Source organism: Lolium perenne, chromosome 4 (genome assembly GCF_019359855.2).
Source record: "Lolium perenne isolate Kyuss_39 chromosome 4, Kyuss_2.0, whole genome shotgun sequence".
NCBI classification, from domain to species: Eukaryota; Viridiplantae; Streptophyta; class Magnoliopsida; order Poales; family Poaceae; genus Lolium; species Lolium perenne.
The window spans coordinates 154,030,118-154,054,645 of record NC_067247.2 but is presented as its reverse complement, the minus strand read 5'-3'; the positions used below and the strand labels follow the sequence as shown (position 1 = coordinate 154,054,645).

General features: G+C 46.7%; 1 protein-coding gene across 1 annotated transcript; it reads right to left on the bottom strand.

Annotated features, from left to right (window-relative positions):
- Window positions 1-20,352: 20,352 nt before the first annotated feature.
- Window positions 20,353-24,162, bottom strand: LOC127294205 (large ribosomal subunit protein uL10). The gene is made up of 5 exons (XM_051323958.2): window positions 23,792-24,162; window positions 23,634-23,702; window positions 21,419-21,517; window positions 20,932-21,324; window positions 20,353-20,646 (listed from the first exon to the last, which is right to left on the bottom strand). Exons 1-5 carry the CDS (start codon window positions 24,053-24,055, stop codon window positions 20,506-20,508), a joined length of 966 nt encoding a protein of 321 aa, XP_051179918.1. The 5' UTR covers window positions 24,056-24,162; the 3' UTR covers window positions 20,353-20,505.
- Between the last annotated feature and the right edge of the window lie 366 nt (window positions 24,163-24,528).

Below are 24,528 nucleotides of genomic sequence, written 5' to 3'. Positions count from 1 at the left end.
GTTTCTTGCAGGTGTTCCCCGTGCCTGCATCTGTCGAAGATTCTTCGGGTGCTCTTTCTAAAGATGATCGGATCCAACGTATGAAGGATCGGATCACACAGTTGGAGAAGGATCTGCGCAGCACCTACGCCTTGGCTGCTATCATCAAGAAGAAGGGCGAAATTGCGGCTGATGTAGAGCGCTACGCCCTTACTGAACTTCATAAAGCCACCGAAAGTTTAAACTGTAAGTCCCCTGACCCTTGTATTCATTACTCTTCCACCAAAAATGTACTGCCTGATCTTTTATTGATCGCTCTGTCAGTCATATCTCTGAATCGTGCGGAGGAGAACAAGCGGATTCACGAGCGTGTACACGCGTTGACCCAGTTGTCGTCAGCCGAAGAAATTTTCTGGCGGGAGCAGTCGAAGGCGTCGGCTGTTGCATAGTTTCAGGATCGGGTCCAACAGGTTCACCACTTCTTCGACAAGTGCTACAAATCCCTGAGGGTAGTTTGGAGGACAATGTTTCCCTTGAACAGAGTTCCCCCCACACTAGTAACTCTGATGTCGGAGTTTGGGAATACCAAGAAGATTCGGGACTTGGTGCGAGCTCAGGTCTTTGCAGGGGCCAGGTTTACGCTTGCTCTTGTACTTGCGCGTTATCCTTCAAATAATTCTATCGTCCATTGCCAATGCAACTGGTGACTCGGAGACGCTGTATCCGAAGGTTTTGCTACCTGCCAATATGATTGTCGACAAGCTGGAGAAGGATTCGAAGGCACCTAAAGAAAAAGACACTCCGCAAGGGTGATTTCAGGAATTAAGGTTGTTTGTATAGATGTTTTGACTACTTGATCCAAGTGTTAGGATCGTTTATTTTTTGGTAGATACATGTATATGTATTTTTACCATGTTGATGCCGTTGGCAAATTTTGAAGGAGCAAATCTTAATTGCTCGTTTAGTCGTGTATGTATTTCGTTGGTCGGCAAATCTTTTCAGTGATTAGCTCGTGTTGCGGGTTTTGCTAATCCCGTTGTATGCGCAACTTTGCCTTCAACCGATGTATGCTTCGACAGCCATTCCCGAATTATTCGGGTGTAATGACTGCCGGTGAACCCGTTGTTCCTTGATATTTCCGTAAGCAAAATATCGAACGTGGGTTGTGTTGATGTGTACTTCCGGACTCTTGCTATTTACGGCGCTCGTAGAGGCATCTATAGTAGAGGGAAGGGTTAATGTCCTTGTTTATTTTGCATCCTGTAGCACTCGTAGAGGCATTTTTCGGAGCACGAGCCTTTGCCGCGTACTGTGTTGGACCATCGTTTTCCAAGGTTTACAAAGATGCGGTTTAGGTGCTCCGGTCAACTGCAAAGCTTTTCAAGGAATCGAAACTTGAGTTCTTATTAATAAAAAACGCTGGACTAAAGGGCGAAAAAAGGGGAAGCCCTGTTTGGAAAGGAAAATGAAACTAAATGCTAGTAGATTGCTTAAGTATTGAAGGGGTTCTTCTCATCTTCTGGCTTGGTCACCGTGTTGGTGTTTTTTGAAGCGTCGTCGACTTCGCCAGGGATCTGGGCAGCGATTGTCATAGTCTTGCTGCCTCCTATATCTTTTGCATCGTCAACTGCCGAAGCTTTTGCTGCCGAAACATGGGCTGCCGAAGTTTGTACTGCCGGAGCTTCAAAGGCGAGGTCGGCTGACTTCTTCTTTGCTCCTCTAACTCGTTCTTCTTCCTTAATACTGCGTGACGAGGTCTTCAGCGGAAGGTCAGCAATTTCCTGCCTCAGGCCAAACTTAGCAGCAATCCTCTGAAAGTCCCGATCACAATTGTCCGAGCGTGAGAAACTTCCATAGACTGTAATGTTTGTCCCGTTGTTCCCAGGCATTTTCAGCTTGAGGTATGCGTAGTGCGGTACAGCCATGAACTTGGTATAAGCTGGTCTCCCGAGTATAGCGTGATACTGCGGCTCCCAGTTCATGACTTCGAACTCGATCTTTTCCTTCCTGAAATTGTCGGGTTTGCCAAAGACGATGTTCAGGTACGCTTTGCCAAGAGAGTACGCTGGTGAAGTAGAGAGGATCCCATGGAAGCGGGTGTCTGATTCTTCTAGCATTCTCATGGTGATCCCCATACTCTTGATTGTGTCAAGGAATATCAGATTGAGTCCACTTCCTCCGTCCATGAAGACTTTGCTCATCTTGAATCCTCCTATCTGCGCTTCGACCACTAGGGCAGCGTGTCCTGGTTTTGGTATAGTCATCGGGTGATCCGCTCGGCTGAACGTGATGTTCTGAGACGACCACTCGACATACTCAGGGATGTTCGCCATGATGCTTTCTGCCAGGTTGATTTCTCGGGTGAGCTTCTTCATTTCTCTCCTTGAAACACCTGTCCTGTGGATCATACTCATTTGCCCACGTGGTGGTGGAAATGCCTCGTTGGGTTGATGAGGTTGAGCTTGCTGGACCTGGTGTTGCGGTGGGGGTGGTGGTGGTGGTGGTGGTGGAAGCTGTTGCTGGCCTGCCTGCTGGATGAGTTTATGCATATCGATGAACTGTCGACAGTCCCTGAGCAGGTGGCTGGACTTTATTTTACCATCCTTGGAATCGGTATACGAATGCAGGTAGCAGGGGGCGTTGATCTGCTCAGCGCAGGTGGTTTGGGGGTTCTCTGTTGTCGTGGTTTATAGTTGCCACGGTTCCCAGAGTTGTTCCGATTACCATCATGTCGATCATCTCGCCTGTCATCGTACCGATCGTCCTGCCGATCAGAGTACCCTGCGGCTACCAAGTTGTTGTCATCATAGCTGCGGTTCTTCCTTCTCTTGTTACGATCCCTTCGACCACCCGAATCATGCTTCGGCTGGTCATCATCTTCGTCGTCGCTGCGCTGTCGTGGCTTTCGAACGTTGTCTTCGCCATCGGCCCAGCTGTTGGCGATTTCCATTAACTTGGTTATGGTTTTCGGCTTCTTGCGTCCGAGTTCTTCTATATAGCTTTCACGTCGGATGCCATCGCTGAAGGCGTCGATTGCTCTGTCGACAGAAACGTCTTCTGCAGCGTTCAGAAGCTTGGTGAATCTCCCCGATGTATGCGCGCATCGACTCCTTCTGCTTTTGCTGACGATGCCGTAACTCTTCGATCCCGACGGGCCTTTTGTACGTTGCTTGAAAGTTGGCGACGAAGGCTTCTACTAGGTCGTCCCATGACTTGATGGAACCCTTCGGCAGACCTCTTAGCCAGGCTCGCGCTGAGTCCTTTAGGTAAAGCTGCAGGCACTGCATTGCTGCTATCTGCTTCCCTTTTTGCAGAATCACTGTCTGTAGATAATCCTCTATCCAGGATCTCGGCTCCTGCTGCCCATCGTACTTGGCGGCGTCGGTAGGGGTGGGTTTGAACTTCCTGGGTGGCATCGCCTCCCGAATTTTGTATCTTAAACAATCGGCTCCCCTAAGCTCGCGTCGTTCTCCTGGCTCTCATCCGAAGAATCACTGTCGTGTTCCTCTCTGGCAGCGCGTCGCCGCCTTGCTTTGTCCATCCTGCTCTGAGTAATTTCATCCCGAGCATCTCTCGCATGGTGTTTTGAGCCACTAGCTTGCAACGTGGTCTTGTCCTTTCTTGGGACCAGATTGTCTCCCAATATCAAGAGACATTCTAGGGCACCTCGGTGGGCTTGAGCCATGGAACCTTCAGGGCGCTGATTGATGAGATATGCAGCGAGATTGGCGGTTGCTCCCGCGACGGTCTTTGGTCGTGGCATGCCCGCGGTGTCTGTGGTCATGAAGGACTTGGTTAGATTTGATGTTATTTCTCTAGCATCGTCTTCCGAGAGCCTGGACATTCTTGATCGATGTTTGCCTCCTCCGTGAGTACTTCGAGAGGCGCTTCCCTGCGAGCCCCTTCATCGCTCGCTGGATCGGTCTGCCGCAAATAGGCGTCTCTCGTGGGTGGCTTGCTCCTTGGATAGTCGCTCCCGATTTTTCTCCAATATGGAGCGGTAAGCATTGAGAGTGCCAACCGTGGTTCCTGCCGGAAGTGGCGTGTTGTTAAGCACGGCTGCCGGGTGCGATCTCCGTCTCCCCTGTTAGCAACATAAACTTGGAGGGGCGCCGCTCTTCGGGTGTCTCCTTGGGTGATGCTGTCGATGCTGTCCTCTCCCGATGAATAGTGGGCATTGCAGATGAACGGCGTGTCGCTCGACCCCAGCCCGTGCCTGGTGTCGCAGTTCATGCAGTAGTAGGAGGTTAGCTCCGAGGACGGGGGATCATTGGACCAAACCGACATGGAGGATGCCGAACGGGGAGTCGAAGGCGCGGGCGAACTCGACGGGCTTGTCAGGCCAGCCGAAAGGTCGAGTGATGACGATGCGCTTGGGCTCGTCGATCTGGAGATGGGTGATTCCAGCAGCCGAAGGATTCCTTCCGAGTTGACGTTGTAGTGGACGCTCCCGAAGGTCATCTCCATGTTGCCTTGTAGATCGGAGAAAGTCGAGCGAGACGAGTCGCTATGCGGGGTGAATTCGTAGGAGCCGAAACGAATCGGGCTTCCCAGATGAGGCGATGACGGTGTTGATGAAGCTGCCGATGACATGACGGGTTCCGCCGATGTCCGATCTTGTGCCGACAGGGTTCCCACAGACGGCGCCAATTGTCGAGGGTACTCCTCGGCAATGCCCTCCGTTTGGGGCTTAGGGTTAGCGGAATCCTGCAAGCTGACACGAGACATCGGTTCACAGACAAGCGGGGAGAGCGATTTACCCAGGTTCGGGGCCCTCGATGAGGTAAAACCCTTACGTCCTGCCTGTCTGTTCTTGATTATGATGATAATGGGTTACAATGGGGTGCCGAATAGTTCGGCTGAGATCTCATCGAGAGGCTAAGTGCTATGGTGACCTAGCTCTAGATTTCCTGGTGGCTACGGTTGCTATGATTGATTCTGTCCCTCGGCAGCCCCTCTCCTGGCCTTTATATAGGAGGCCAGGTCTCAAGAGGTCTAACCAAGTACGACTAGGTTTACAACAGCTTTAGATCTAATCTTTCCTTGTTCGGCCGCTTCCTTGTCTTGCCCGCCAAGGATTCCTCTGGTGCGACGCCCAGGTGGCCCATCTTGCCTCCAGGTGTCTTCATGGGCCTCCAACTAAACAATATAGGATAGGGCAATGTCGGTTACCCGAAGGGTAATTCCCACATCAGACGGCGTTGAAGATGACGGTAGGCAGCACCGCCCGACTTGGACGGAAGGCGACCCGTGATGAAGAGCTTGAGCAGTCGCGCAGAGCGCTTTCCAAAAACCTAATTCTCCCTCTCCCGTACAGGATCGCAAGGACGAGTGGTTCCGGAGACCTGCTCTCCCGTTCGCCGATGCACGTCGGCGTGCGGGATGGAGTAGGCTACGGTGGCGGCGCAAGCAGTGAGAGGTGGAAACCCTAACTCGTGTATTAGATGTGTTTCTGCGGTAGCCGGACACAAGATTATATAGGCTCAGGAAACCCTAGGCAACATGGGGCACGCACACGTAGCGCGCACGTTTCGAGTCGGTTACAGATAGCCCACGGCCCGGGAGCAACCCGAACCGACTAACTGCGACGCGTCCATCTAGCACTCTATTCGTTTTCCTGAACTGCAAAAAGAAAGGAAAGTTTCGGCTCGAGGCTCAATCCACTCACCACGAGCGCGGCGCGCGTCGTGACGTGACGTGTCGTGTCGTGTCGTGTCGAGACAAGACGAGCGAGCGAGGAGGAGGAGGAGCGCGCGTGAACCACTCCTATTCTTAGTCACTTACTAGTGGTGGAACAACCCACCTTATAAGGTAGTCTAACTTCCTCCCAACTTTCCATGTGGGACTAAACTTCCCACCTCTTGCCACTCCCTAGTGAGCTGCCACCAACTTGGGCTCAAACTCACAAGGCTGCCACTATGTGGGCTTTGAGATTTATAGGGAAATCTGAAATCTAGTATGGGCCACTTAAAGTGGGCCCAATATTTCAACAATCCCCCACCAGATCTCAAATCCCCATTTAGAGATTTACAAATACCCGTTGCTTGTTTATATACCAGTGTTTCAGCGGAGACTGTTAAGTTGAAGTTCCGCCTAGAACCTTAAGCTACATCCATTCACACTTGAACAATGGACTAAGCCTTGAATTGCAAGTTTTGCGTGAACAAGGTTTCACTCAAAGTCATAACCAGTACATGGCTGCCAGTAGCCTACCCCGCGGGTGAAGCATATGCGTCATACTTCGTGGTCTCTTCATGAGTTTACTAGAGATCACCCAAATCTCATAGATTGCGACGTTTAACAATCGGACTCATATAGGTGTGTTTTTTTCAAGAATCCTCTGTAGGATAGCATCTTTGCTAAAATAGCCAACATAAACACATTAAGGCTTGTTGCCAACCTGCCTTACAGCAATTGAGAGTTGTGCATCTTCACATAGAGAGGGTTACATAACACTCTACTCAATTAAACCACTAGTTCGTTCTTCTCAGGTCCTAATTCACGGGATCTCCGATCACAAAGGTTGGGTTACCACTATTGTGTAACATCAACAGGTCTCAAACCCATCTCCCTCGTTGCACTTTCTATCACATTACGTGATAGTCCCTTTGTAAAGGGATCTGCCAGGTTTTTGTCTGTTTGAATATATGTAACAATTATTACTCCGGAGTTTCGCAATTTCCTGACAGACTTCAAACGTCTCTTAACGTGTCTTGATGACTTTGCGTTATCCTTAGAATTGTTCACTTTGACAATTCTAAGGCTATCCCTCAACCATGCGAGAGATTTGTACTCCCTCCGATTCATATTACTTGACGCTAATATAGATGTATCTAGAAACATTTTAGTTGTAGATATATCTATTTTAGCATCAAGTAATATGCATCGGAGGGATTTTTTTTGGAAAACAAGGCAAAAGATTTTCCATTTCAATTGACAATTGATAGAGAAGAAGTTTGAGAGTGTTACAAACCAAACATGATCAAGGAAAAAGCCAGGATCCAAATCAAAAGGTCTAACTCTCGCGGAATTACATTACCCAACGTTTTCGCCCTAGCCAAGACCCACAAAGGCATCTCGTTCTTTATCCTTGAGACCACCATGTCGACAGTGAAGTAGTTATATCGGAAGACACACGCATTTATCTCTTTCCACACTTCCCATGACACGAGCATGGCAAGTGATGCCATCACCCTTTTGGATTGACCGTTCTTTTGCACAAAGGACATCCACCACTCAAGAACGGTTAAAGCTTCATGTCACATCTCCGGGTTGACATCAATGAGTCCAAGCCATCCCTTGATGTTGAGCCAAACTCTTTTTGTGAAATGGCAAAAGAAGAGTAGGTGGGCGGCAGATTCTTGAGTTTGGTTGCAAAGCTTACAATTTCTACAATTTTGACATCCACGACGCTCAAGCCTATCCGCCGCCCACACTCTATTTTGGAGCACAAGCCAAGTGAAAACCTTGCATTTGGGGGTAGCCCAAGGCTTCCACACCATGGCCGGCATGGTGGAGTTTGTGAGGCCCTCAAATTGCATTTTGTATGCCGAGCTCGAGGAGTAACTATCGTGCGTAGTAAGCTTCCAAGTGATCGAATCATGCGCCTCTTCATTGTCATGAATAGTTGAAAGCCTTTCCCAAAGGTTGGCAAATTGGGTGATATGCTCCATGGTGAGGCCATGTTGCAAGTTGATTTGCGAGACCCAAAAGTTGTTTTCCAAAGCTTTCCGAATGGTGCAATTCTTTCTTTTAGAGATCTTGTATATTGGGGGAGAAATATCTTTAGGCCGGCCTCCATCAAGCTATAAGGAATCCAAAAGAGGGCGCTCTCTCCGTTGCCAATAGTAACCTTTGTGGCCGCCGCAAAAAGATCTCTATCATTTGCATTGCAAGGGGTTCTGAGGCCTCTCCATGGCTTGGAGTCATCCATTGCATTCCAACCAAAGCAACCTCAAACGGAGCATCGCGGCAAATTAGGTTTAGGATTCCAAGGTCTCCTTAATTTTAGGCTTGCAAACAAGGTCCCAATTGAACTTACATTTTCCTCCCGACACCTTCTCACTAGCCTCCCAAAGGTAGGCCCTTCGAATACTCAATCTTTAGGAGAACCTCCAATGAAATTTCAAGGACGATGATGAAGTACATGGCCACACTAGAGAGAACCACCTTAACAAGCACAGTGCGCCCGGCCATAGAAGCATGCTTTCGAGGCCAAGGGACAAGCTTTCCGGCAACTTTATCTTCAAGATATTGGAGGTGGATTCTTTTCAATCTTGTGTGAGAGAGGGGCAAGCCAAGATACCACATTGAGAAGTTGGTGAGCTTTGCGGGGAAACGTTGGAGAACATAGGTCAATATCATGACACTTAATGGGGGCAACTTGGCTTTTGGCGCAATTAGTAACAAGGCCGCTAACCTCCACAAACCGATCCAAAGTGGCGGCCAAGAAGGTGATATCTTCCTTATAAGGTGCCATGGAAATGGCCACATCATCGATGTAAAGGGATGCACGGATAGTATGAGATCTTCCTCTAAGAAGATGAAGATGACCTTGTTGAGTAGCTTTGTGAAGAATGTAGTGTAGAGGGTCGATGGAGAGCGCAAAAAGGAGCGGCGAGAGGGGGTCTCCTTGACGCAAGCCCCTCCCATGCTTAATAGGGTCACCGGCAAGGCCATTGAGGAGCACACATGAGGAGGCCGATGCAAGGAGGGCGGAAACCCAATCTCGACAAGTGGGTGGAAAGCCGAGATGTTACAACATATCCATAAGGTAGTCCCATCAAACGGAGTAGAAAGCCTTCTTTGTGCCAAGCTTGAAAAGTAGCGTGGGAGTCTTTGACTTGTGGAACCTTCTCTCCAAATTCCTGACATACAAGAAATTGTCATGAATACTTCTCTTCTTTATGAAGGCACTTTGCACGTTGGAGACAAGCTTGTTCATGTGAGGGGCAAGGCGGGTGGCCGTCATCTTGGCGATAATCTTGGCAATGGCATGAATGAGGCTTATTGGTCTAAAATCGGAAATGTCCTCGGCTCCATCCTTCTTGGGGATAAGCAAAATGTATGCGGAGTTGAACCAATGCAGGTTGTTGGTGCGCAAATTGGAGAAGTTGTTGATCACGGCCAAGAGGTCGTGCTTAATTATGCCCCAACAAGATTTGAAGAAAGCCCCTTGAAGCTGTCCGGCCCCGGTGTCTTATGACTATGAGACCCATGTATGGCATCTTTCACTTCGTCCTTGGTGAAGGGGTCCCCAATATCGGAGAGGTTGCAGGTTGGGATGGGGATGTTTGTCCAATTGAGATCCGTGGTTCGCGGGGGTGAGAGGGGGGGGGGGCTTTTTTTGTCACTTCCTTAAAGTGGTCATGAATGATTGCCTTATTTTTGTTGTGCAAGAGATTTGTAGTCCCCTACCCTTTTAATTAACCTTTTTTTCCTCTATCTTCCATCTACTTCCTCCATACAGATTTATTGGGCTTATTAGGAGAGATGTGGCAACGGGCAAACAAGGCATTGTGAAACAAAAAGCTCTAATTTGTTCATTTTTTTCCTTTGTTGTGCCGGTTAATTAGGGAAGGACAAACAATTTTCATGCAAGTCGCATCCATTGGCCATTGGTGTAAAAGGGTGAGGCGGGACACTGCTTTCTATAAACTAATTCATGTGCCAAACTGTGTGTGTTTCTCAGAATTTTCTAAAAACCATTAGAGACCCAGTAAACCAGTATGGAGGGAACACTTAATATAATCCTTCCGGTAGGATTTGTAGGTTCTGAGTGTGTATCTAGACCGTTAATTTTACCAATAAAATATAAATTGTATAACATAAAACTTATACCATTAGAAAGTATAACCATTAGAAAGTATAATATCCAAATATATTTTTTATAATATATATGCTTTATATTACGTTGGTTAAATTGATGACCTGTGCATACCTGGAGGACCTATAAACCAAACCAGAGGGAGTAGTAGTGTCTCCAGGCACCAAAAACAACATGTTGAATACTTTATCATACCTTCTGAATTTAAGATGTATTAGTAATGATGAAAGTTTTGCTCAACTCCGAAAGAACTTAGATTCAACATGAGGCTTGTTGTCATTTGGGTTGTAGGAGTAGGATCAGCGAGGAGCGAGCTATATTACACCAGTTGAGAGATCAGGGATTCGAATATATTACACCAAAGAGTTAATATAGAAGCAGAGGGGGTGTCAAAACATTGGTGGGTTCACAGGTGGACCTCCTCGATGCATCTATGGAGCACGAGCTGCAAGGTCTCATCTTGAGCATTGAAGATGAAGGAGTCACATCTCTTCCATATGTTCCATTCGATGGATGTGTTGATCGCTGCTTCGACCATGCTTTGGGAACGCCCCCTCCCCCACCCCCACCCCCAAATCTCTTCCGCGCTAGCCGATGATCTAGGAATAAGTCGCTCCAAACTTTATAAGGCTAGTGACATTGATCGATTAGGTGATCGGTATCTTCATCACAAGAACACGAGGGGCGTGTTGCTGAAGCCTATAACTGGTGTCCTAAGCGCCGATCATTTGTGGGAAGTCATGGTCGGCATATAAAGACTTAAAATGGTTTTGGTTTCTCCATACTGTCATTGCCTGATTGACGCATGCCAAGAAAGCGTGGGCGCAAAACCAAACGAATATCTTACACTTAAAAGGGGCATCGTTTCTCCATGCCATCGTTGCGTGATTATCTACCTGCATATGCCTGAAAGATTTGACATATAATTCTTTGTTTAAGAGGCTTTTGCTAGTGTGTCGGCTATGACCGTGTGTCAGGGACGCTAGGCTGGAGGTCGATGATGGTCAGGACAGAGTTTAGGGTGACCAGCTTGGCCGCAACAACGTTGGAGAAGCGGGGAGTGAGATAGGCATACATGCCTATCTCCATAGAGAGGGTGACGCTAGTATTATGGGGATTGAAGTGCGAGAAGAGGGCGGGGAAGCGCTCATGGAGGAGCGTAGAGCCCATCCAAGAATATATTAGTACGTTTTTAGGAAAGTATGAGCTAATGTAAGTATGTACAAACGTGGAAAAATAGCTAGACCATAATTAGTAGGAGACAAAGGTATAAGGATAACAAGTTAGGGTTGCAAGCAGGATCCCACGAGTTCCTCTCCCCGTTCATTTTTCATTTCCAGTTTAACATTTTGCCCCACATTTTAAGCAACAAAATGAAAAAATAAGTTGGAAGTGGAACTTCCGCTAGATCCCGCTTGCTACCCACATACCTCAGCGGAGAGGTGGGAGGAGCTAAAGATGTGTGGTGCACACGTGACGAGGAATGATGATATGTATTTTCTAGTATATATGTTGTGTTACGTTGGTCAAATTAACGAAATAGGGGCACATACAGGACCAATAAAACCGATACAGAGATAGTATGTGAAGCATATTACAAGATTTCCATGTAATGTTCTGTATAATAATGCTGCCAAGGCGGTGGCCAACAAATTGAAAATAATCATCCCCATTCTCATCTCGAAGGACCAGAGCGCTTTTGTTCCTGGAAAATTAGGTTCTACCTTATATCCACCTCGTAGCATTGCAAATATTTTTGGCAATTGGTTAAATGGGGTTGACGCTAGATACAAAATGTTGGAGAATTAGGCACAATTTCCATGATTAATTCCAGAATATTAAGCATGACGACAATAACTACTAACATGTAAAACTCGAACATACTAGATGCATTGATCAACATAAACAGTAGCAGAGCAAACAATACAACATCCATCGCTAAATAGATCGAGTTATGTCGCACGTACCGATCTGGTGGAGGTGGCGGTGAAGGTGTAGCAGACGATGTCGTAGCAGTAACGTTGTTGATGACAACGTTGTTGATGACGGGAACGACGGGTCGAAGTAGACGGCGTTGAAGACGACGGTAGGCAGCACCGCCCAACTTGGACGGAAGGCGACCCGTGATGAAGAGCTTGAGCAGTCGCGCAGAGCGCTTCCCAAAAACCTAATTCGCCCTCTTCCGTACAGGATCGCAAGGATGAGCGGTTCCAGAGACCTGCTCTCCCGTTCGCCGATGCACGTCGACGCGCGGGATGGAGTAGGCTACGGTGGCAGCGCAAGCAGAGAGAGGTGGAAACCGTAACTCGTGTATTAGATGTGTTTCTGCGGTAACCGGGCAGGAGATTATATCGGCTCAGGAAACCCTAGGCAACGTGGGGCACGCCCACGTAGCGCGCACGTTTCGAGTCGGTTACAGATAGCCCACGGCCCGGGAGCGACCCAAACCGACTAACTACGACGCGTCCGTCTAGCACTCTATTCGTTTTCCTGAACTACAAAAAGAAAGGAAAGTTTCGGTTCGAGGCTCAATCCACTCACCACGAGCGCGGCGCGCGTCGCGCGTGAACCACTCCTAGTCTTACTCACTTACTAGTGGTGGAATAACCCACCTTATAAGGTGGTCTAACTTCCTCCCAACTTTCCATGTGGGACTAAACTTCCCACCTCTTGCCACTCCCTAGTGAGCTGCCACCAACTTGGGCTCAAACTCACAAGGCTGCCACTATGTGGGCTTTGAGATTTATAGGGAAATCTGAAATCTAGTATGGGCCACTTAAAGTGGGCCCAATATTTCAACCCAATCCCCCACAAGATCTCAAATCCCCATTTAGAGATTTACCAATACTTGCTGCTTGTTATATACCAGTGTTTCAGCGGAGACTGTTAAGTTGAACTTCCACCTAGAACCTTAAGCTACATCCATTCACACTTGAACAATGGACTATGCCTTGAATTGCAAGTTTTGCGTGAACAAGGTTTCACTCAAAGTCATAACCAGTACATGGCTGCCAGTAGCCTACCCCGCGGGTGAAGCATATGCGTCATACTTCGTGGTCTCTTCACGAGTTTACTAGAGATCACCCAAATCTCATAGATTGCGACGTTTAACAATCAGACTCATATAGGTGTGTTTTTTCAAGAATCCTCTGTAGGACAGCATCTTTGCTAAAATAGCCAACATAAACACATTAAGACTTGTTGCTAACCTGCCTTACAGCAATTGAGAGTTGTGCATCTTCACATAGAGAGGGTTACATAATACTCTCCTCAATTAAACCACTAGTTTGTTCTTCCCAGGTCCTAATTCACGGGATCTTCGATCACAAAGGTTGGGTTACCACTATGGTGTAACATCAACGGGTCTCAAACCCATCTCCCTCGATGCACTTTCTATCACATTACGTGATAGTCCCTTTGTAAAGGGATCTGCCAGGTTTTTGTCTGTTTGAATATATGTAATAGTTATTACCCTGGAGTTTCGCAATTTCCTGACAGACTTCAAACGTCTCTTAACGTGTCTTGATGACTTCACGTTATCCTTAGAATTGTTCACTTTGACAATTACAGTTTGATTGTCACAATTCAAAAGGATTGCCGGTACAGGTTTTTCAACCACAGGCAAGTCCATCAAGAGCTCACGCAACCATTCTGATTCAACAGTGGTTGTGTCCAAAGCAGTAAGTTCTGCTTCCATTGTTGACCTCGTCAATATGGTTTGCTTACAAGATCTCCATGACACTGCGCCACTTCCAAAGGTAAATACATACCCACTAGTGGCGTAGAGATCAGCTACATGAGAGATCCAATTTGAATCACTATATCCTTCAAGCACAGCTGGGTGCCCTGAATAGTGAATCCCATAACTCATTGTACCACATAGGTAGTGCATGACCCTATCAAGTGCATGCCAATGATCAGTACCCGGGTTTGACATGAACCTACTCAACTTGCTAACAACAAAAGAGATGTCAGGTCTAGTCGCGCTCGCTAAGTACATGAGTGAGCCAACGATGTGAGAATATCTCAATTGATCTACGGCAATCCTCCGGTCTTGCGTAATGTCACACTGGGATCATAAGGTGTTGGAGAAGACTTGCTATCAACATAGCCGAACCGGCTCAAGATCTTCTCAACATAATGGGATTGCGTTAGAGTAATCCCACTCACGTTCTTAATAAGCTTGATGTTCAGAATCACATCAGCTTCTCCCAGATCTTTCATATCAAAACACTTTGACAAGAAAGACTTGACCTCGTGTATTACTTTCATGTTTGTACCAAATATCATAATATCATCTACATACAAACACAATATAACACCTTCGCCCCCACCATGGTGATAGTAAGCGCACTTGTCAGCCTCATTGACAACAAAGCCTACAGAAGTTAAAGTTCTGTCAAACTTCTCATGCCATTGCTTAGGTGCTTGTTTTAGGCCATATAAAGATTTCAACAACTTGCACACATTTCTTTCTTCACCTTTTGCTACAAACCCATCAGGCTGATCCATATAAATTTCCTCTTCCAACTCTCCATTAAGGAAAGCTGTATTTACGTACATTTGATGAACGATAAGACCATAGGAGGCAGCCATGGACAGTAGTACTCGAATGGTGGTAAGTCTAGCGACAGGTGAATAGGTGTCGAAGTAATCTTCGCCTTCTCTCTGTGTGTAGCCTTTAGCTACAAGCCGTGCCTTGTACTTCTCAATAGTACAATCAGGTCTTAGCTTCTTCTTGAACACCCATTTGCAGCCCACGAGCTTGCATCCATGGGGTCGTTCTGATAGCTCCAAAGTTCCATTAGAAAGAATCGAGTCCATCTCATTATGGACAGCTTCTTTCCAGTCATCTGCATCTGGAGATGCATATGCCTCTGCAATGGACGTGGGAGTATCATCCACAAGGTACACAATGAAATCACCACCAAAGGATTTTTCAATCCTCCGTCTCTTACTCCGTTTAGGAGCTTCATTGTCATCCTTCTCAGTAACATTCTCATGAGATTGTTCAAAATACTCATTAGATGGACTAGACTCAGGAATTATCTCAGTAGAAATTCTAGCAATGCTATGTATATCTTTCATAGGAAACATATTCTCAAAAAATGTTGCATCACGAGATTCCATAATAGTATCAACATGCATATCAGGTACCTCGGATTGAACTACTAAAAATCTATAGCCTACACTCCGCGGAGCATAACCTAGAAAGATACAATCCACTGTCTTTGGTCCGAGTTTGCGCTTCTTAGTAATTGGAATATTGACTTTCGCCAAATATCCCCATGTGCGCAAATATGAAAGTGATGGTTTTATCCCAGTCCACTCCTCGTAAGGGGTTTTATCTTTATTCTTGTTAGGAACTCTATTCAGGACATGACATGAAGTCAATAAAGCCTCCCCCCACCATGCCTTTGATAAACCAGCAGTGGCTAACATGGAATTCACCAAGTCAGGCAGCGTGCGGTTTTTCTTCTCGGCAACCCCGTTTGATTGGGGCGAATAGGGAGGCGTCCTCTCATGAATAATGCCATGTTCCTCATAGAATTCATCAAAGATTTTAGGAAAATATTCACCACCACGATCTGACCTAAGACGCTTGATCTTCCTCTCTAGTTGATTTTCAACTTCGGCCTTATAAATTTTAAAGTAGTCTAAAGCTTCATCTTTAGTTCGCAACAAATAAACATAGCAAAATCTAGTCGCATCATCAATCAATGTCATGAAATATCTCTTTCCACCTTTTGTCAACACACCATTCATCTCGCATAGATCAGAATGTATGAGTTCTAGAGGTGCCAAGTTTCTCTCCTCGGCCGCCTTGTGAGGCTTCCGAGGTTGCTTTGATTGCACACAACTATGGCACTTAGAACCTTTGGCAATGGTGAAATTCAGAATTAAACTTAAACTGGATAGCCGAGACATTAAACCAAAATTAATGTGACATAAACGAGAATGCCAAACACTGGTATCATCACTAACATTGCCACAAATATGGTTCACAGACTTATTACTGAAATCAGAAAGCGAAAAGCGGAACAAGCCTCCGCACTCATAGCCTTTACCAATAAATTGTCCAAACTTGGAAACAACTACTTTATTCGACTCTAAAACAACCTTAAACCCATCTCTGCATAGAAGGGAGCCGCTAACGAGATTCTTGTTCATAGTAGGGACATGCTGCACGTTCCTCAGCTGCACGATCTTCCCCGAAGTGAACTTCAGATCTACCGTGCCAACACCACGAACAGAAGCATGTGACCCATTCCCCATCAAGACGGAAGAATCCCAGGCGACCTGGTAAGAAGTGAACATGGAGATGTCAGCACACACATGAACATTAGCACCTGTATCAATCCACCAACATGGAGATTGAAATACCGAAAGAACAGTAAAGAGATTACCGTACCCATCAGCATTGCTAGCGGTCACCGTGTTGACTTGCCTCGCCTTTTTCTTGCGGTCTGCCCTCTCTGGACAGTCCTTAGAAAAGTGGCCAGTCTCTCCACAGGTAAAGCAGCTCAGATCTGCTTTGTTTATCATCATCTTCTTCTTGAAGGTTGTAGTCTTCATAAGCTTATTGAAGGAGGGCTTGTTATTCCCTTTATTCTTGCTATAGGGCTTCTTCTGCACCATGTTGGCGCTAGACTGACCCTCTCCTTTCTCAGTATTATCCTTAGCCCGAGCTTTCTCCTCAACATCAAGAGACGCTATCAGATTTTCAACTGATATCGCCTGTCTCTTGTGTTTGAGAGTTGTGGCAAAGTTCCTCCATGAAGGGGGCAACTTAGCGATGATGCATCCAGCCACAAACTTATCAGGTAAGGCACACTTAAGGAGTTCAAGCTCTTTCGCAATGCACTGTATCTCATGAGTTTGTTCGACTACAGAATGGTTGTTTACCATCCTGATGTCATGGAAGCTCTCCATGATGTACATCACTGCCTGCATCGGTTGCACCGAATTTAGCATTCAGTGCATCCCAGAGCTCTTTACCATCTGTTATGTGCATGTACACATCATACAGACGATCAGCAAGAATACTCAGAACGCATCCGACGAAGAGAGTATTGTTTTCCTTGAACTTGTTCTGATCTTGGTCAGATATAGTTCCTTCAGGTAAACCATCACTAACTTCGAACACTTTCAGATGAGTAAGCCAGAGGGTGGCCTTAACCTGCCACCTCTTAAAGTGCACACCGGTAAACTTATCCGCCCTCAGTGCATCAACAAAACCAGCCATTGTTAACTCAGGAAATTGCCTACAATTAGGTTTTTGGATTGTTGGAGAATCAGGCACAATTTCCATGATTAATTCCAGAATATTAAGCATGACGACAATAAATACTAACATGTGAAACTCGAACATACTAGATGCATTGATCAACATGAACAGTAGCAGAGCAAACAGTATAACATCCATCGCTAAACAGATCGAGTTATGTCGCATGTACCGATCTGGTGGAGGTGGCGGTGAAGGTGTAGCAGACGATATCGCAGCAGTAACTTTGTTGATGATAACATTGTTGACGACGGGAACGACGGGTCGAAGTAGACGGCGTTGAAGACGACGGTAGGCAGCACCGCCCGACTTGGACGGAAGGCGAACCGTGATGAAGAGCTTGAGCAGTCGCGCAGAGCGCTTCCCAAAAACCTAATTCGCCCTCTCCCGTACAGGATCGCAAGGACGAGCGGTTCCGGAGACCTGCTCTCTCGTTTGCCGATGCACGTCGGCGCGCGGGATGGAGTAGGCTGCGGTGGCGGCGCAGAGAGAGGTGGAAACCCTAACTCGTGTATTAGATGTGTTTCTGCGGTAGCCGGGCAGGAGATTATATAGGCTCAGGAAACCCTAGGCAACGTGGGGCACGCCCACGTAGCGCGCACGTTTTGAGTCGGTTACAGATAGCCCACGGCCCAGGAGCGACCCGAACTACGACGCGTCCGTCTAGGACTCTATTCGTTTTCCTGAACTGCAAAAAGAAAGGAAAGTCTCGGCTCGAGGCTCAATCCACTCACCACGAGCGCGGCGCGCGTCGTGTCGAGTCGAGCGAGCGAGGAGGAGGAGGAGGAGCGCGTGTGAACCACTCCTATTCTTACTCACTTACTAGTGGTGGAACAACCCACCTTATAAGGTGGTCTAACTTCCTCCCAACTTTCCATGTGGACCGGACTAAACTTCCCACCTCTTGTCACTCCCTAGTGAGCTGCCACCAACTTGGGGTCAAACTCACAAGGCTGCCACTATGTGGGCTTTGAGATTTATAGGGAAATTTGAAATCTAGTATGGGCCACTTAAAGTGGGCCCAATATTTCAACACAAAACACTTATCCGAGTGGGAGCGATTGCTGTCGTATGGTCGCTCTGGCTATGTAGAAATGACAAGGTTTTTAATGAAAAATCTTCTTCTCTCTTGCAGGTTGTCTACCGCGTTACGGCTTTGCTCCGTTCATGGTCGACACTCCAACGCTTGGAGGACCGCGACCTCTTTACGGAGGTGTCTACACGTTTAGAGAACACGGTGAAGGAGTTTATTCCCAACATGGGTGGCAACACAATAGGCGAATTGAAGCAAATGAGGATTAGCCTATGTCAGTCACCAGTTTTATTTTTCGGTTAAACTTTTGATTCTTTGAACGGCTGTGTGCATCCTGGTTATGCAGAGGCTGGGTGTATTGCTTCAAAACTTTTTGAATAATAAAGCGCCCTTTATCGAAAAAATATTTATTGCTTACAAATGTGTACATGCAATCATAACGAGGAGGAGGATGGAAACACTTTGTGTAGTCAAACTGGATATGTTAAAAGTCGACAACAGGGTTGAGTGGGTCTTTCTCGAGGAGGTGAGGTTGAAGATGGGGTCATGAGTCCGTTTTGTACGATTTTTTTTTGTCAAGCTTAGTGGTATTGTCTCCGATTATTTCTTGTCCTCGAAAGGATTGCTGCAGGGCGATCCCTCTCCCCATACCTTTACCTTTTTTGCATGTAGGGGTTTTTTCCCTCAGGTGGCTAATACGGAAGAGAGTCGAGCTGCTGGCAAGTGTTGTTCAGTTGGCGAAGGAAGTGGGAGTCTCAAAGATCGCTTTTGGAAGCTTCTGATGCTTGATCACACCGCTCTCATCCCCCCGTCCCCCCTCTCGTGAGTGAACAGTAGCTTGAGAGCCTCTTCTTTCTCGCCAGCTCCCCTCTCCCTCTCCTCTGGCGGCTTCGCTGGCCGGAGTGACTGGGAGAGGGGAGGCCGGCCCCCTCTGTATATAGAAGTTTAGGAGTAGTTTTTGTTCCCTTTGTGGTGTCTGGCGATATGCCGGCGGATGGAGAGCTCCCAGCGTTTCCAAGCGGCGCTGGGCGGCCGGCGACGGAGATCTGGATGGTGGCAGCGGCGTGGTGCTGGTGGCCACTGCTCTATCTTCTCCTTTCCCCGTCCAAGAATAAGCTTGAAGAAGCTGTCAGGGTCCTAGATCTTTGATTTGGGGGCTTGGCTGCTGCCCTATCTGCAGATCTGCAGCGGCGGCCCTTGGTTGGTCCTTCCTGCTCGATGCTCCGTGGTGGCGAGAACGGCAGCAAGGTCCTTCCATGGATCTGTTTCCTCCTGGATCTGCGCCAGGGGAGTTTGCAAGCTTCTCGTCGGAGGACTTACACGGCGCCACTGTCGCCATACCTAATGGCCGAAGGGCGGCCCCTCCACCCTTGGACGTTCACCACGGCGCCGCTGTCGCCGTACACGTTGGCCATAGGGCGGCCCCTCCATCCTAAGGTGTCGATGCTCGTTCTTCGTCCTCAGGTCTTCCTCAACCTCCAATCATCTAGACGAAGGCTCAATAGCATCGTCGGAGTTAGCTCCCGTCTCCATGCCCCAAGTGGTTCTGTCCCCAGTGGCAAGGAGGTTGGCTCTGGCAACCTCGACGGCGGTGGATCTGGAGCTGGCCTGGATCGCGTTTCTTATTTTCAGTCCAAGGTCCTTAGTGCAAAATACTTGGGTTGATTTGTAATTTCTCTTTTGCCACCGCTGAAATGTCAATGAAGCTCTAGGTCCTTCGGGACCTCTCCTGTTCAAAAAAAAAAGATCGCTTTGAAGACGGATTGCATGGGCGCGAGTGGGAAGCTGTTGAGCAAGGAGATCAATTGGTCGGTTCATGCCCCCCTCATCGAAGAGATTAAGTCACTTTCTGGGTGATTATGATAGGTTTTCGGTTAACCACGTGTGATGATCATATAATGAGGTTGCACATATGTTAGCTAAGGATGGCTGTAGATATAAGCTTTGTAAAAGCTGGCTAGGTACTCCCCTGGTTATGTGTTGAACTTGTTGGCGACTGACGCTGGTGGTTAATATGAAAGCCATTTGATCTCAAAATAAAAGAAACATAGTATATCATCCTTTTAATGTTCTTTCTTTTTGTCCGTAGCATTCAATCTTTAAATTTGAAATTTTCAAATAGAAATTTAGAGCGGAATCTAAACCTGTGTTCCCGAAACGACAGGGAAATGAATCACCACACAAAGTAATACCAAAGCAGAAAATCTAACATACGAGAACGCAGAGCAATACCAACATGACAGGTCGAACGATACCAGCATTGTCGAATACACAGTACAGTCCAGCATGATTCTTTCAGCAAAGAGCATGAGATGCCAACTAAGATAAAAGAGCTCACTCATCATCTATCTACGGTAGAACGGGTAACCTGAGATCAACTTCTTAGTCATCGAACAGGCTAAAGCCCATTCCCTCACCGTCAGATTCACCATCAGATTCCTCTTTCTCCTCCTCGGGAGCAGCCGCAGCACCACCAGACAGCGCGGCAGCAGCTGGCGCCGCAACAGCAAACTTGCTGGGGTCCTGCAATTCAACAGAATATGCATTAGATTACCAAAGACAAACATCCCAAAAGTAGAATTCCATTACTTGTCCATAAGACAAAATATAGTCTAGGCATTCAGTTTGTATAAGAGCTAGAGATTTAGTGCACATTAAACTAAGTTAACATTGAAGTCAGAAGAACATTGGTGAGGCAGAGATGGCATACATTTTTTTAAGCAGCTAGCATACATTGTTAACAACAATTCTCACGCATTTCAGCTATATATGTTTAGGGAAAACATCAACCAAGAACATGAGATTTACCTTGAGGTACTCCTTGATCTGATCAGCATGAGGGAACGAGTAATCTGTCTCCACAGCAACAGCAAGCACATTCTTGTACCCATTGAGGAACATGTGCGGTGCAGCAGCCATGGTTGGGTACGAGACTGCCAGGGACAGTGACGCAACCATGGAGACACCAGAAGCGAACTTCTCGATCAGGTCTTCGTCGGTGAGGTCAAGAACCTCAGGGCTGAACACCGACCCATCGTCATAGACATTGGTGATCACAAGACCATAGGAGAATGGGCGGATACCGAGCTTGGCAAGCAAGGCAGCCTCGGACGAGCCCACCTTGTCACCCTTCCTGATGAGGTCCACAGGGGCAATGATTTCCACAGTGCCCTTGTTGATCTTGGTGGGGATGTTAAGCACCTGAATGAAGAAAAAAAAACAGCACAGCAGGGGTGAGAACTCTTGTTTAACACTGAGCACACTGCCTAGTGTTGTCACCGATGGTTCTCTTTACCTGGAAGAAAGAAGTCTGGGAGGGATCCAGACCAGTGTTGCCTGGGGGAACCACCACATCAATAGGAGCAACCAGCCCAACACGAGCAGGGGCCCCAACCTATTGCATAACAGAAACAAGGATCAGTGTCAGTGGCTGGTGGTCACAAAGATAAAATATGGCTGTACAATAAATATTCTAAATAGTTCTGTGGGGTACTTGAAAAAAAATGAAGTGTAAATGTAATGACTAGAAACTTCGATGCATTTTCCAAAAATAGAGTAGACAGCAATTCATTAATGTCCAGTTATTATGCAAACTCCCTGAAGTATTTATGTCTACTGCACAAGGTATTTAATGTATAATGCAGCAGAGTTCACAATACAAATTCAAAGCACAAATCCGCGTTTGAGATGCAAAATAATATTTACACTCGCCCATAGAGTATATTAGTATACTCCATGTGACGACATTCAACACGAAATAGTACTACTACATACAAATATAAGTAAAATTTCAGACAAATAAGCACCAACTGCCAAATATCCATGTGTGTTACACCGAACCGTCCTACTGAAGTATTTACCAAAAGTTGTATACAACTGAAGCATCGCCAGATTCATGCAAGCAAGAACGCAAGATTGCAGCAAGATGCCAAACTAGTAAAATTAATTCACAGATTTATCTTAAGCAAAAGAGTTATGCTGTTATGCATTGCAACACAGTAACCTCCTTCCATAAGAACCACAGTAGTACAACTTAGAAGTTTGTCTGAACTCTGAAGCAACATGCATGAAATTCATGCAGAATAATTTTTCTGCCACAAATGATCTAGATCTGGAACTGCCTCCCATATTACTACAGTAACCATGCTTGTGCAATTTTGGCAGACTTATCTTGCAGAGAATTACTATTACATCCATGCATGCAACCCAACATTACTTTCCATAAATAGTAATTACACAATTATCACACTGCAACCAGAAAGCAATCAAGAAAACAAGGTTTTAAAATTATCCACGTAGCAGTGCTCGTAATACAAACTCAAAGGACAAATCCATACAGTATATCTATATGGTTCATGGCAGCATGCAAGAGGAAATACTAATGCATACAAAATTATAAATACAAGTAAAAATTCAGAAAAATAAGCACCAACTGCATTTTCCAATTGTTACATGTTTATAAGGTTTGTTTGAATGCTCCAAATATTAGATGATCAATGGAAATATTCTCAGTAGTTCACAACAGGTCCCATAAATAAAAAATTCAGACAAATAAGAGAAGATGGATACTTTTTTTTGCGAATTAAGAAGATGGATATTGGACACGTAAGCTACAACACTAAAATAGAAACTTCCATGTCATTCCCACAAATAAGAGTAGACAACACTTCATTAATCTCCAATTACTATCTCCCCAACTCCATGATGTATTTACATCAACTGCCCGAGGTTTTAATATATCAATGTAGGAGCTTCCACAATACATGTACATATGGACAAACATACGTTTGAGATGCACAGAAAATATCTCACATGTTCTCTTCTGTCTAATCGAAACAATTAGACTAACAAAATCTTCACACTCCGCCCGTACAGTACATCAGTATACTCCATGACGATATGCAAACACGAAATAAATACTAGTGCAGACAAATGTAGGTAAAATTTCAGACAGATAAGCACCAACAATACTAGGCTTGCTCTGCTTGCATTATCGAAGACACAAGTTGTATCCCAACAAATAATCTGTTTTACTACCGAAGCATCGTCAAATTCATGCACCCAAGTGCTTCTCCCGTGATTAAAACAAGACACCCAACAAAACTAGTATAAAATGAACTGCAAATTTCAGACAGGTAAGCACCAACAATACTACAGCTTAACAACAAACAATTACCACTTCAGATCTCTAACTCTAACCCATACCATAAACCACATTGGTACAGCTGAGAAGCTTTGCCTTGAGCAAAATCTAATTCATATACAGAGCAATTTTCCTCCCGCAAATGATATAGATCTGGAACCGCCTCCCAAGTATATAATCACAGCAAGATGTGTCGTCAATTTCATGCACCCAAGTATCATGCTTTGTCTTGCACAGAACAGCTACTACATCCATGCAGCCCCAATAATCGTTCCCGTAACAATTAACTACTGAACTAGCGCGCTGAAACCAGACGAGTTGGCAGGAATCAAGCATAAGGGAAGTGGTCGAATAGCTAGTTCCTCACCTTGTACTTGGCGACCTCCTCGCGAACCTCCTTGAGGTCGGCCTTGGTGAAGATGAGGCCGACGTTTCCCTTCAATCAACCAGCAGCGGAAGCACCAAATTAGACGAGAAAACGATGAAGAGGCAGCAGGATCTGGTGGTGGAGGGGGGCGGGCTTACCTGGAGCAGCGGTATGATGGCCTTGATCTTGTCGTTGCCGGTGGCCTCGGCGTGCACCTTGATGCAGCGTCGGATGAGGGTGTTCTTGCCCATGAGCATCTCCGAGTCGCCGCGGATGCCCCTGCGGACGGCGGCGAGCTGGGTGGAGCCGACGTTGTCCACCTCGGCGATGAGCACCCTGGAGTACTCGTCGAGGAACTTGCACAGCTTCCGGTCGTACGCCTGCTTCTTCTCGGCCTTGGTCTGGGTCTTCCTGATCGCCATCGCTCGCCGCCGGGAACCCTAACCCTAGCCGGATCTGCGCGCGCTGGGGTGGCGAGAGGAGGGAGGTGAGAAGGAGCTAGATAGCTTTTGCGGCAGCGCGGCGGAGCGGGAGGACGTCTATATAGGAGCGGAAGGACATGGGGGTTTGCGTGCGGCGTGCGTTGCGGGGGCATTCTCGTCAATGTATTGCCTATGCGCCTAGCGCCTTCTGGACTCTTCCATTGTACTATGGGATGGGCATGGGCTGTACTGTCAGCCCGTGCACAGATAGATATTTGGGCCAGCCCATGAGCAAGTGCAGCATTTAGCAGACGCGAGTTTAGGAGCCCAAAATATAGGGCCCACTAGCCAGAATGGAGGACATAGATTTGGTGCATCTCGACACCACTCATCTTCTTGGTGGCTGGCGGCAACATTTATCATGATTTTGGTTAGGGTGGCTGGCGGCATCCCGTAATTCATCCCACGAATGC

Bases quoted from the DNA above. Each gene is read 5' to 3' on its own strand.
- LOC127294205 (XM_051323958.2), bottom strand. From the start codon at position 24,055: ATGGCGATCAGGAAGACCCAGACCAAGGCCGAGAAGAAGCAGGCGTAC. The intron at 21,518-23,633 runs GTGAGGAACTAG...GTTATGCAATAG, and splicing joins AGGAGGTCGCCAAGTACAAG to GTTGGGGCCCCTGCTCGTGT. The intron at 21,325-21,418 runs GTAAAGAGAACC...TTCTTCATTCAG, and splicing joins CCCAGACTTCTTTCTTCCAG to GTGCTTAACATCCCCACCAA.